Source organism: Seriola lalandi, unplaced genomic scaffold (assembly GCF_002814215.2).
Source record: "Seriola lalandi dorsalis isolate HSWRI2012SDOR001 ecotype SW California unplaced genomic scaffold, Sedor1 jcf7180002052130, whole genome shotgun sequence".
Classification (NCBI taxonomy): Eukaryota; Metazoa; Chordata; class Actinopteri; order Carangiformes; family Carangidae; genus Seriola; species Seriola lalandi.
The window spans coordinates 318,773-331,384 of NW_019522683.1; the positions used below are offsets into that span (position 1 = coordinate 318,773).

The window sequence follows — 12,612 nt, forward strand, 5'->3', positions numbered from 1 at the left end:
GCTGACCCGCTGCTCAGCATGAAGGATGTTGCCAAGACCACCACGTAAGACTGCAATGAAAGAAAAAATAACAAACTCTGCTTTCATACTTAATATAATAATAATTTTCTTGTGTTGTGCCTTGTCCATATTACATGCACACCCTTTGCATAACCAGTGAACAGCTGTAAATGACCATACATACTCATATTGTTTGCCATCGTGTTCTCTTCTCCCCCTATAGGTGTTTAGAGATGCTCATCAATGAGCAGACCAGACGCTACAATGAGAAGATGGAGGAGATTGAGCAGCTGGAGTACGCTGAGGCTCTGGCTGTTAACCAGCTCAAACTCAAGAGACAAAACACGGTGAGGAAGAAAACCCTGCCTGGCTCTGGATCACATTTGTTCGATTCAGTGTGCTCTCAAAACCATGGCAATCGTTAGATTGCTGATTAACCTCAAGCCTGGATGTAAAGGAAGGAATTACATACATTTAAAAATTCACTTATGGATTATTATGAAATACACTGTACTAGTTAGTGTTGTCTTTCAACACCATTTACAGCGTAGAACAAGCCCAGTATCAGAAGCTTTCGTTCTGCAGTTACATGGGTAACATAGCCAATGTTCCTTGTCTCTCCTTAGCACTACTGGCATTTACCTCTCAGGTTCTCAGCTCCTTACAAAGGAGTGGTGGTATGTATCATTGAGTTTTCCTGGTACAGTAGATCTGGTAGTTGTAGTGTATCGTAGTGTGCCATGTAGAAGCACCTGTGCATGGCATGTTAGATGTGGGTGACTTGATGCTCTGGCTGTATTTTTGTTTTTGTTTTGTTTTTGTTTTTCTTCATCCATCTTTCCCTAATACTTTTTACTCTTCCTTACTAACTGGTAGTAGATTGCATGTTGCTGTTAGTCTGGTTTAGGTCCTGCTTGTGATGTGGAGGATTTGCTGTTTGCCATCATTCTTGTTCTCTCTCTGAGGGGACAAGATGGTTCTGGGTTGGTGTTGTGATTGCTGTCTTTGGAAGACAATGACCTAACTTGCAAAGCTTGATGGTAATGATGCGCATTTGTCTTTGTGCTGTTCCAATGTCGTCATATCCTATTCCATTTTTTTTTTTATCGAGAGAACATCACAAAGCTCTGAGAGTCATGGTATTTGCCGGCTGTTGAGTGGTTAAACCTGTCTGGATTGTGGTGATGTGTCTTCTAACCCGTTACCATAGTTATGAACAGTTTGCCTTTGTAAAACCTCCTCACACCAATACTGTTTTGAAAGGGCAAATGTTTTTATTAGCTTATTTTTTGTCACTGCATTTATTTTTCTGTAGATGCATGAAAACCAGAGGCACCGTCCACCTTGCTCTTCTCGCTCTTCTCACTAACAAATTTTGGAATCAGTTTCAGATTTGGGTCAAAGCCATTTTTATGTTATAGCTATTTCATGTTTGTTATATAAATATAACTTTCAGGTTGAGTTGGGTATCAGTGTGTGCTGCTCTGTCGTCTGCAGGTGCATGAGAAGGTCAGTTCTGATCTCAGCGTGGTCCCTGAGAATGAGCCTCTGGACTCAGACACAGAGGCTGAGAAGAACCTGGTGGAACGCATCAAGTCCATCAAACAGGAGAAGTAAAGAAACCCTCTTCATTATTGTGTCTGTATCCAGAGGCGGCAGCGTCTCTCTCTCCAGTCTCTCACTTCTCTGACGTCCTTATCATCTGTCCTTTGCAGAGAGGATCTGGCCTGTCGACTGCCAGAGATGGAGCAACCTGGTTCAGACCAGGAGAACTTGGACTCCGAAGCCTCACTGAGCTCCGAGAGTCTTTTGGATGAACAGCAGCGCTCCTCTGCCCACAGCTCAGAGCCTGAAGGTCAGTATTAAGGTACAGTCTGGACGTTCTCTCCTTCTACCTGTTTCTCTCACTCACCTGTGGGTTTCTGACCAGACCACGGGGGCCGCTGGGTTGGGCCCTTCCTGTGTTTTGTGGTGCAGGTTTGGACCAGTGATGGTGATTGGGGCGGTGACGTCTGCTCTGTAACAAAGCAGGTTGGAGGAACAGCAACCGTGTTTGTGTGTTTGTGTGTGTGTTTGTTAGCATACGTCTGCACACCCATGTATGCATGTAAATGCATGTGTGGCACAGAAGCATGCTCAAACCTTATCCAAATGAGTTAATGGAACATTTGGCACACCATATCACATCAAATGTTTGCTTAATTGTACTTAGCTGTACATAGTTTTTGGTAGATAACATGGTTGCATGATCTTCCGTTGGTCTTCACCCTCAGGATTACTGTGTAAATTGTTAAGGAAAACATGTTTATTTCTCCCACTCTTCTTTTTTTTTTCTCCCTCTCTTCCAGGAAGAGGTGGCTCCCAGCTGAGGAGGTACAAGCCCATTTGTCTACCCAAACCACCCGACCTGGCCCAGCGACCTAAAGTCCTCTGTGGACGCTTCTCTCTGTCAAACCTCACCCCTGCTAGCTCCACCTCCTCTCTGTCCAGCTGCGCTTCTTCAACCTCCGAATCCTCCAACGCCTCCCTCAGGCATCCGCTGAAACGCCGCAACCCCGTCATCCCAGACACAGTTAAACTCCCTGCAGGTGTCTCTCTCTCCCAGCCTGCAGCCTCGAGTTCAACTCAGACTCACGTTCCTCCTGGAAATCGAGCTCCTAAATACTTGGTCAGGAGAAGAGAGCAGCCGGGCCGCCGTAAAGACAGCACCCAGTCCCTGTACATCGACAACCCCGAGTGTGACCTGTTGTTGCATTTCTCTTCCTGCCCTCCCTCCGCTTCCTCCTCCTCCTCATCCATCTCTTTGGTGGCGCGCTCTCCTCAGCACCACGAGACACAGGCCTCAAAGGGCCAGAGACGTTTTTCTGACCCAGACATTCCTTACACGGAGGAAGACGTCTGACCAGGATGGATCAGAGAAGATGGAGAAGTGAGGATGAGTAAAAGCAACAACCTCCCGAGTAGACAAAAGGAAATGAATATAAATGGCATGCAGAGCTGCCACAGATGACAATGATGGGATTGTAGAAAGCCAGAAGAGGATAAAAATCAAGGGGGAACATGGAGGAAGAGAAATTATTGAACATGATGAGATGTACTGTAGCCACAGTCTTCTGTTCATAAAGTTTGAACAGAAATTAGACACAGTGGAGGGTGTTTGGTTGCTGTTGTTAGAGGGAAACTAATCAAGGAACTGCTAATGTGTTTAAAGTCTTGTCCAACGTTACAGTTAAAATAAAAAACTGGACAAGATGTTGCCAAGCACCTTTTCTATCATTTTGATATAATGTGGGTACAGGAACACAGGCTGGAATTTCTGTCGCCTCATAATGATGGAATTTTGTTTTTTCTTTCCCCTGTTTTTTTTTTTTTGTTTTCTTTTGTTTAACACATTTTTGCTAATTCAAGGAAATAATAGAGGTTCCAGTCGCACTTTTCATTTCTTAGTTCTCCTAATGAGCAAAACATGCTCACTGAAATGTTAGCTAGTGCCTTGATAATGTACAATTATTTTGAACAAGAAGCTCATTTGTCATGTCATTATTGTGGAACAGTGCAGGGAGGGTTATCTGGGATAAAGAGAGGGGACCTTTGTCTCAGAGTTTTGTGTTCATTGTACTGAACCGACACAAGACGGACATGTTCGGAACAAGGACCTAGACATGCGCAGTGCGACTGTTGCACAAAGGACAACAGTCTGTCCACCTTCACCTTCTACCTGCCGCACAGCAAACACCAGATAGAAGTCATCGCCTTCACATAGCAAAGGGAAATGGGAGCAGCACACGCCACTTTCTTCCTTTTGAGACGACAAAAACACAAACACAACACCGACCATTATGCAACAGCCGTGCCATGATGTCTTTAAAGCTCAGAGTCCTTGAACTCACCTTACCCTTTTCTAAAATGAACTTGGCTTCACTCAGCTGTGGACAGTCCCATAATGAGCAGCTTCTGCTGAAGCACGTTTCAGCTTTGTATGAAATGTAATACTAATGTTCCCCTCTGACTGCTGTTGAATGATGTCTGCTAGTCTGTCTGGATTATGAGGAAGATGTGTAATGTGTAACAGAGAGTGTATGGTTGGGACTGAATGACGTGAACTGTAATGGTTAGTATTAACATGAAATACAAAACGTGATGCTTGTAACATCCTCTGCTGTGTGATTTGATCGGGCGCAGTTGGAAAAGTATCTCAGTGTTGATTTTGGACACATAACACCGTTTACACAGTGGATGATAAACTCACCAATTATGAAGTGGAGAATATTCAGGTTATGTACTTTTTTTTGATGTGAACTATGAACCATGACACATCAGACAAAAAATAAATTAGTCTCCTCCAGATGCACTTAGACCATTTACACCAATATTTTAACTAGTAATATAAAGGAGGGATGTAAATTAATTCAAAATGAATTCACTATCTGTTTAAGTTTTTACCTTCAGACAGGTAACCTACATTTCAGAATGTTAATTCTGGCAATCTGTGAATCTTCAGTCAGCTCCCTCTCTGTCTTTGGGAAGAATTTGATATGTTGCTCTGTCTCGCATAATTATCTGTGCGTAACACAAACTGTGTTTTCTTTTTATTTTTTTAAGTGTGACTTTAAAAGTGATCCTAAATCAAAAGAAACAATCAGTGTGAAAACACACATCTCTATTATTTTGGGGTTGAGTCCAAAAAAAAACTTGCAACCCTGTGATCTTCTGCCTTAATTTCTTTTTCTTTATTACATTAACATTACATTGCAATTACATTAAGTATGTTTTAAGTCCAAATTGGTTCTTCATCAGGTACAGAGGAATTAGAAATAATAAACAGGATAAAAGTTTTTGCTCATGTGTTGAAAATCTTAATCCAGAAACTTTGACATTCAGTCTCTTCAGGTAAGATCTTATTGTTTTAGCCTCTTCAGAGCTCATATATTAAAAAAATGACGGTTTAATATTAACTCTGACCTAAAACTTGGTTTAACTGGTTGAATGGATTTGGTTCCTGTTTCTAAAGCTGCAGCAAAGACTTTTGATAAACCTGAGGTCGTCTCAAAGGTAAGTACAGAGTGCTGTTTCAACAGGACAGTGAAAGGAGTCTGTTCAAGACAAAAACATCTTATAGTCTACATGGAGTTACGGCCCTGAAGCCAGGCATACTTGCTCAACTTTTACAAAAATACATTGTGACTTGTCGTGTTTGGCAGGTGAATGAATACATGGTTTCAAATAGCTTTATGAAAATGTGTACAATCAGTAATATTATTTATTGTAAGGTGAATTTATCTACACGGCACGTTTCAGAAGAGTTAACTGAACTCAAGTTAAAGTTTTACTTCAAATTTGTTTTATGAGCTTAGAAAATGCAAAACTGAATAAAGTTATCTGAACCTGAGAAAGAAAGTTCAATAGACTTAAGATACTATGTTGAATCAACTGTTTAGTTACACAGACAACATTACAGACAGATTAGCTTTCCTTTTAAATTTTCCTCAGTTTAAACAGTCAGTTCTTCATTTGACATGAGGCTGCAGCTGCTGAAGCCAGTTTGCACCACAGTCAGACAACATGTGAATCTGCTCCATGTAACTCTGGTAAATTATCAATGTGCAGGGGGAGGGACCGAACATTTTCAACCTTCATCATGATTTGCATTATTATGAAAAGAAACAACCATGACTTTCCATCACATGTAGGCTTGTTAAAGACACACAGTATGTTGACCTCATATCTGTTTTCTGCAAACTATGAAAAAATATGAGTCTGGAGAGTTTTAACTTTCAAATATTTCATACTGGAAAGTCTGTTGATGTACCAGTTCTCTTTCTTTAAAAACTTAATGTAATAATGAGTTCAGTGAACTCTGAGCAGTTTATTCATTCAACTCATAATTTCAAGTGAAAAGACTCAGAACAAAGATCTTAAATCATCTGAACATTCAAATTATACCTTCTGAATTGAAATGAACAAAATGTACATAGATTAGGTGATTCCACCATTCCTGCATCGTTTCAGTGTATGATGAATACAATATATTGCTGGTTAATTTTCTGTTGACCAACAAAGAGAGGGATCTGATTGGTTTGTGGTAAAATAATGAAATTGCACTATATATTAATGTTAGCAGGGGCATAAAATGTTGCTCCTCCGGAGGTTCATCCTGTCATAGAACAAACTTAATATGCTGCTTGTAAGGATTTATGTACACGAAAAGGAAGAAATAAAAACAGAAATAGGTATTGCTGGATTAAACATCACACATAAAGCTTTGTGAAGTTTATTAAAGATCGCAAAGTGTCGTAAGTGTACACGAGTTCACGGTTTTTGAATTAACGAATAAAAGTGGGCACATACGTCCATGAGTGGGAGAGCTGTGGCGTCATACTGCTGCGACGGTGTGTCAGCTTCAAACATGGCGTCCAGGTTGGAAATTAATTTTATCAGGTTGTTGTCTCGCTGTGAATCAATCGCCTCGGAGAAACGAGGGGAGACGGAGTGGAGGTTAGAGAAGGTGAGGCGACACAAACACGGAGGAAATGTCACCGCTCGGTGCTGTTTCCCTCTGACCTTCATAAGCTAAAGTTAGCATGACTGTCGTTGTTGTTGTTAGTCGCAGCTGGTTGTTAGCCACGTCGCCACTGACAAAAAAATGAAGAAACGAAAAACGGGCAGACTCGTGTTTCACAAAAAAAAAAAACAGATTTAAATATTGCACAGCTGAATTGTAAGTTGCGTGTTAACCTTGCTGAGTGCTCAGTTTATTTTCTGTATGAAGTGACAGAATAACGTCGTGTTGCTCTTCAGCACAGATCAGACCACCACTGTCAGAGCTAAATAATGTCCAGATATTCACATATAAACACAAACTTACCATCACAGTAAAATCACAAAGGTGCTGGTGACACACTGCTTAAACTAAAGAGAAAACTATAACGCGCGAAACCATAGCCAGGGTTAAATTATGTTGTGCTTTGCTGAGGTTTGTTTCTAATTTTTTTGCCCACTGGTATTACTGATATATCTATTAATTTGGTGGATAATCAATTGGAAATACTTTAATTCAACAGCACCACAAATTACAACCTCCAAAATCACCATGAAGTTGATGTAACTCCCAGATCCAGCTTTCATTAGCTCATCATTAGCTATCCTTATTTTCATTATCACTTAGTCTGGCAGTTATTTTCTTCATTGAATTGTTTTATACCTTTTCTGATCTGAGTCTCGTCAACAGTCCAAAACCCAAAGATATTTGTTTTTCTATGACTGATGAAGAAAAGCATCAAATGCTGATATTTAAGAAGCTGAAACAATTATTAAATGGTTCACTATAGTTTTCTGTCGATAACTGATCATTTAATCAACTAGATCTAGATACACCTTCCTAGACTGTCATGAACCTTCCTGAAGGTTCATTTCTTGTAGGTCTAATACAATAAACAGGTCTAATACACCCGTATTACACCTGGACCTGATAAACTGGCAACTGAGTTTGTATATTTGCCTTAATTAATCGTTCATTATCATTAGGAGTGAGTTTTACCCAGTTTACCAATATAAGTTAAATGTTAGGTAATTGTATGCCATTGATATTCATCACAGCAACCAGCTGTGATTTCAAGGTAACACTGTAAATTATGAGGTGGCAAATTATTTTGAGGTGGTTAGACAGGACTAACTAGATGGATATTTTTTTAATCCACAGTGTGTTCAGGTTTTCCATGTTTTAATTTAAGATGGCTGCACAAAGGCACAACACATGTACATCAACTATTCAAAATATCTTTCGTTTAAAAAAAAAAAAAAGAAAAAAGGAAAAGTATAATCACTGTCTCTGTTTTGTCTGCTTTAGTATGTTGGTGCCCTGGAGGAGATGTTGGTGGCTCTGAGGAAAAGCCCAAGGTAACACCACTACCTCTTAATTTCTCAATGCATTTATTATTGCTAACCTGTAACACACATACAGTATATCTCTGTTGTCAAATGTTTCCTGTCACCTTGGGTACAGTCACTTACGCAAAGGCAACTAAAGGTTTTCAACACTTGCAAACCACAAAGCTTCTGATGCAAGAGGATCTCACGTGTTACTTTGTGAACAAAGAGTTCTTCTGTCACCGCTCGCACCAGTTTTGTTCATGACCATGTAATGAGTTTATAAAGAGATGTAATAATACTGTTATTCAATAACACATTGTGTCTTTATCCAGCAAACCCACACCAGAAGTCCTGACTGAGTTCACAAGAAAAGTAGATTTTCTGAAAGGACTCCTAGAGGCAGAGAAACTGGTCAGTGGCAGTATTTTACAGCTTTCTGTACTGGATGTGTCATTATTATTTTTGATATTTATAGCAGCACTTTAAGCAGTAATTCATTTTCATTTTTATCTTTAATCTTAATCTAATTTTCTTTCCCTTTTTTTTTGTTCTCTCTTGTTGGGGCAGTTTTCTGATCTCACATCTTTCCTGCTCTCGTTCACAGTCTTCACCAACAGAAAAAGCTTTAGCCAATCAGTTCCTCGCCCCCGGGCGAACACCCACGATAGCCAATGAGAGGATGCCTGCCACTAAAACTGTCCACATGCAGACGAAGGCCCGGTGCACAGGAGAGATGAGGGATGAGCTTCTCGGCACGGTAGGATGAGCATACAAGTGTTTGTAACTTTAAAGCCACCGTCAAGACATTTCTATTTATACTTGGCCACAAAGGCTGTGCTCTCCACGTTAGAAACACTTTAGGGTCTGGAAAAAAAAACGTGATTTGGAAATTTGAATGCCCAATTAACTCAAAAATGTTCCTCTTTTGTGTCATTACAGGGTTTGTCAGGCAAAGGTAAGAATTATTTTGTAGGTCAAAGGGATCTTGAATTCAGTTTCTCTACTGGGGAATGGCAGCTACTATTTATAACAAACTACAATTCTGGAAATGTGTTTTTTAAGAGTTAAATCTCTTTAACAATTTCCTCTTTATAGGCACATCGGAGACAGACTTGCGAAACAGAAGGTAAAGCTTTAAATATTATTTCTTATCAATAAGAACTAATGATGAATATATTTCTATGTTTTCATACATCAGTGTGTAACATCCTCTGATTTCCTCCAAAATGCTCAGGTTCATTCGCAACGCTGTTAAATTTATGAACGTTTCAAATACAGATTCAGTCAGGACACTGTGTCATTACTCATTAAATTATTTTATCACTGAACACATTGTTGTGTCTGTGGATAAGAGACATCCCTGCAATAAAAATAAAGATGTTAATAAGGCTGTCCCACTGTGTGCAGAGGTCTTCCTCTGGATGAGCGTCAGTCTGCCGCAGAGCTGGACGCCGTCCTGCAGCATCACCACAACCTGCAGGAGAAGCTGGCGGAGGACATGCTGAACCTGGCCCGAAATCTGAAGAACAACACAATGGCAGCGCAGAACATCATCAGACAGGACAACCAGGTAACTGGATAAACACCTGCATTCATAATGCTGTACACGTCAATCATATCGTATTTACAGGGTTACTAAAATATAAAGCATTTACCTGTCAATGATGAATTACACCACCCACACAAACATTTTCAAAGTAATACGTCACCTTGTCTGTTTCCCATACCATTTCATTTATAGACCCTGGTTAACAGAGACAAGGATAGATTCAATTACAGGCTAAAAGCAATATTCAACTAATGCTTAACAGATCAGATCAATAACAGATCAATTATCCAAGCAGCACAGAAACATATTATTAGAAGCCACTGCTGTTTAAATCCGTTATAATACGTGTGTGTGTGTGTGTGTGTGTGTGTGTGTGTAAGGCAAAGACCATAATGAGGTGATGTGTGTGTAAAATAAAAAAATAAAATAAAAAAGTCGCAGGCCCCTTTTAAACATGGACTCCGCCATATTGTCGTTAGGAATCCCCTCCATGCCGGCTCTCTCTTTTACACACCGGTCTGGCTCTGTGACTGCCTCCGCTGTCGGCTTCAAGGCGGAACATCCCGTGTTCGTACTTTTTATACAGAATGGCAAGGCAGAATAAAGGCGCAACATTCCCGCCTTAAACAGGCTGTGTTAAAGGGGGCGAATGATTAAGGCAAGGTGAGGCAGAAGCATGTGACTGGAGGATGGATGGGTGTTGCAGTTTTCAGAACATATCAGAATAAGCAAAGGTTTGACGATTACTCTCTAATATTGTTATTTATTTATTTTAGTTCATTGTCCAGCTTTTTGTCACAGATTACTGTTAATAGGCCAAGAAATGTTGAAGTTTTGTGAATGTTTATATTTAAATTTATCTGTGCTTTGGCTTGATCTTGGGTATATTCTTATAATTGGAAGTTGTCATTTTATATTTTTGTTGCCCAAACATTTTCCCCTGCTGATGCCACGTGTCAGCCCAAGCTGTCCACAAGTGGGCAGTATAAGACAAATAATATTCCCAACCAGCCTGTGAATCCACCTTGTGCAAAATCTATGAGTTATTATTCCTTCCACTAAACCGGCTTGTAGGTCTGACTGCTAAATATTTATCTTGGCATTTCCCAGACTCTGAGCCACTCCATGCGCCAGGCAGACCTGAACTTTGAGAAGCTGAAGACGGAGTCGGAGCGATTGGAGCAGCACACCAAGAAGTCTGTGAACTGGCTTCTGTGGCTGATGCTCATCCTGGTCTCCTTCACCTTTATCAGCATGATCCTCTTCATCAGAATCTTCCCCAGACTCAGATGATGACTGTGTACAGTCCTGAACTGTTAGTCCCTCATCCTCCTGTGTTTACAAGAGCAGTAGCTACATAGGCCTCCATAGATCTACACAGCATGTCTGCATATGTGATACAGATCAGTAGTGGTCCAAACCAAAACAACTCAGTCTGATGGGCTGAAAAAGATTGCACTTCTCAAAACTGAAATTCTTCCTCTATACGGTCTGATGAAAGAAAGATGCAGAAAGTGGTTTGAAGTATCAGTAATCATTTTTTTAAACAGCACAGAACATGAATGGAGGTAAGGAGCTACTTGGAGGGCCTTAGGGAGCAGCAACATAGTCTTAATACCCAGACAGCAGGGACTGAGCCTTAATTATTTTAATCCCTCATCAGGTCGGCTACCAGCCATTCAGTACATGTATGCACTTTCTCACTTAGTGAGACTAAAGTCAAAGTCAGGTTTTTTAGAACATTATTTTTCACCATGCATACATCAGAGTAAGTTTATGAACCGTCCACCATCTACTGCACGTTGCCCTGGAAATCCACGATCTCATCACTATTTCAAATAACTGAAAACTGAGTCCAAAACAATCTGACTCATAAATAGCTAAAACCTACGACACCTTTCTTTAACCTCACTGAATATTTAATAACTGGTTTATAACACACTGTAATGTAGGTTGAAGGCATTGTAAGTGTTTATTAATGTGCAGTATTTGTCAAGAATTGTAACTTCTCATCTGAAGAGGTACTTCATGATATTGTCAATTATTATCTACTTATTTATCAGCCTCAACGTACAGGAGGACTTACAGTTGTTGAGAAATACATTCATAAAATTCTACATCTCTTCACAACTACATTATATTGTGTTATAAACCATTTAAGAAATGTTTATATAATGCATAACATTAAATGAGGGGGGTGAAAGTGAAGTGTTCCCAGTTATTTCCCTAAAATTAAATAATGCAAATTACAAAACAGATTTCAAGCAACAGTTTGATTTTTCATCTGCTGGTAAAAGTTTTGGAGACAGTCTTTGTCGAGAGGTTGAGATCTTTGAGCTGTTAGATTTAATTTATTTCATTGCTCTGCATATTTCCATTATCCTCAGTCCTGTTCTTTGTTTGAGAGTCTGCGTGTTTGGGAGGCTGACTCCATAAATGTACATCAGGTGACGATATCTGTTGATGTTGGTAATGACTGCGGAGGCCGCTGATGTTGATAAAGTAAGACTTTGTTCTCATTACATACTGTAACCCCACGTGTTCCAACCCCTTATAAACATTCATATATCATTTAGATCTGCAGTTGTGTGTGTGTACAGGATCACAACAAAGTAAAATTATTCATCTCCTTTAATTGTGTTCGATTGAGTAATAATTGTGAGTACTGTATGTGTGTTGTGGGAGCTGTTTGAGACCTTTATCCATAAACTCAAATACCAAATTGCGCCCACTGTGCAGAAATACCTAATGATGCAGTGACTTCATGTGGCCAGTGTGTGTCAGTCATGATCTTACAATATGAGCATGTAATGACCTCCATGACCCTGATGGCCTGATCAAGCCCATGAATCCTAAATTAACCCCACTACTCGTTTAGAAGTGATCTGAGGATTGAAGTATGGCTAAATAAAGGCAGCTGGCCACAAAAAAAGCACATGACGACCATATGTGACTCTGGGTAATCTGTGCATTTGTCAGCTTTTGTTCTTCCTTAATTTAGCCTGATAACATTATTTTGTCAGTGATTTAACACTGTATTCTTCATGCAAACTAACACAATGAAGAAGCTTCTCGCATTCCTCCGGTGTTGTCAGTGCGACTGTCGTCTGAGGCCTGTGGAGCTGACTGGCTTGCCCGGGCTTGCAGCTCTGCCCCTGGCCCTTCCTCTCTCCCCTCTCCCTGCCCCGCCTGGC

General features: G+C 40.2%; 2 protein-coding genes across 2 annotated transcripts in view; both read left to right on the forward strand.

Moving 5' to 3' along the window:
• The window catches only part of myo9bl (myosin IXb-like), a 55,659-nt gene extending 51,509 nt beyond the window's left edge, over nt 1-4,150 (forward strand). Inside the window, exons 38-43 of the mRNA XM_087172263.1 lie at nt 2-44; nt 224-347; nt 627-677; nt 1,498-1,613; nt 1,716-1,855; nt 2,349-4,150. Coding sequence (XP_087028389.1) covers nt 2-44; nt 224-347; nt 627-677; nt 1,498-1,613; nt 1,716-1,855; nt 2,349-2,902 — 1,028 coding nt within the window. The 3' untranslated portion in view covers nt 2,903-4,150. The remainder of the gene's footprint in view (nt 1; nt 45-223; nt 348-626; nt 678-1,497; nt 1,614-1,715; nt 1,856-2,348) is intronic.
• Nucleotides 4,151-6,375: 2,225 nt separating this feature from the next.
• use1 (unconventional SNARE in the ER 1 homolog (S. cerevisiae)) lies at nt 6,376-12,371 on the forward strand. The gene is made up of 8 exons (XM_023400102.2): nt 6,376-6,505; nt 7,847-7,896; nt 8,202-8,280; nt 8,474-8,626; nt 8,809-8,824; nt 8,965-8,995; nt 9,277-9,439; nt 10,529-12,371. The coding sequence occupies exons 1-8, from the start codon at nt 6,407-6,409 to the stop codon at nt 10,709-10,711; spliced, it is 774 nt and encodes a 257-aa protein (XP_023255870.1). The 5' UTR covers nt 6,376-6,406; the 3' UTR covers nt 10,712-12,371.
• Nucleotides 12,372-12,612: the final 241 nt, after the last annotated feature.

Excerpts from the sequence above, each read along its gene's own strand:
- use1 (XM_023400102.2), top strand. The coding sequence starts at position 6,407 with ATGGCGTCCAGGTTGGAAATTAATTTTATCAGGTTGTTGTCTCGCTGT. Across the intron at positions 8,281-8,473 it reads TCCTAGAGGCAGAGAAACTG|TCTTCACCAACAGAAAAAGC; the intron begins GTCAGTGGCAGT and ends TCTCGTTCACAG. Across the intron at positions 9,440-10,528 it reads TCATCAGACAGGACAACCAG|ACTCTGAGCCACTCCATGCG; the intron begins GTAACTGGATAA and ends GGCATTTCCCAG.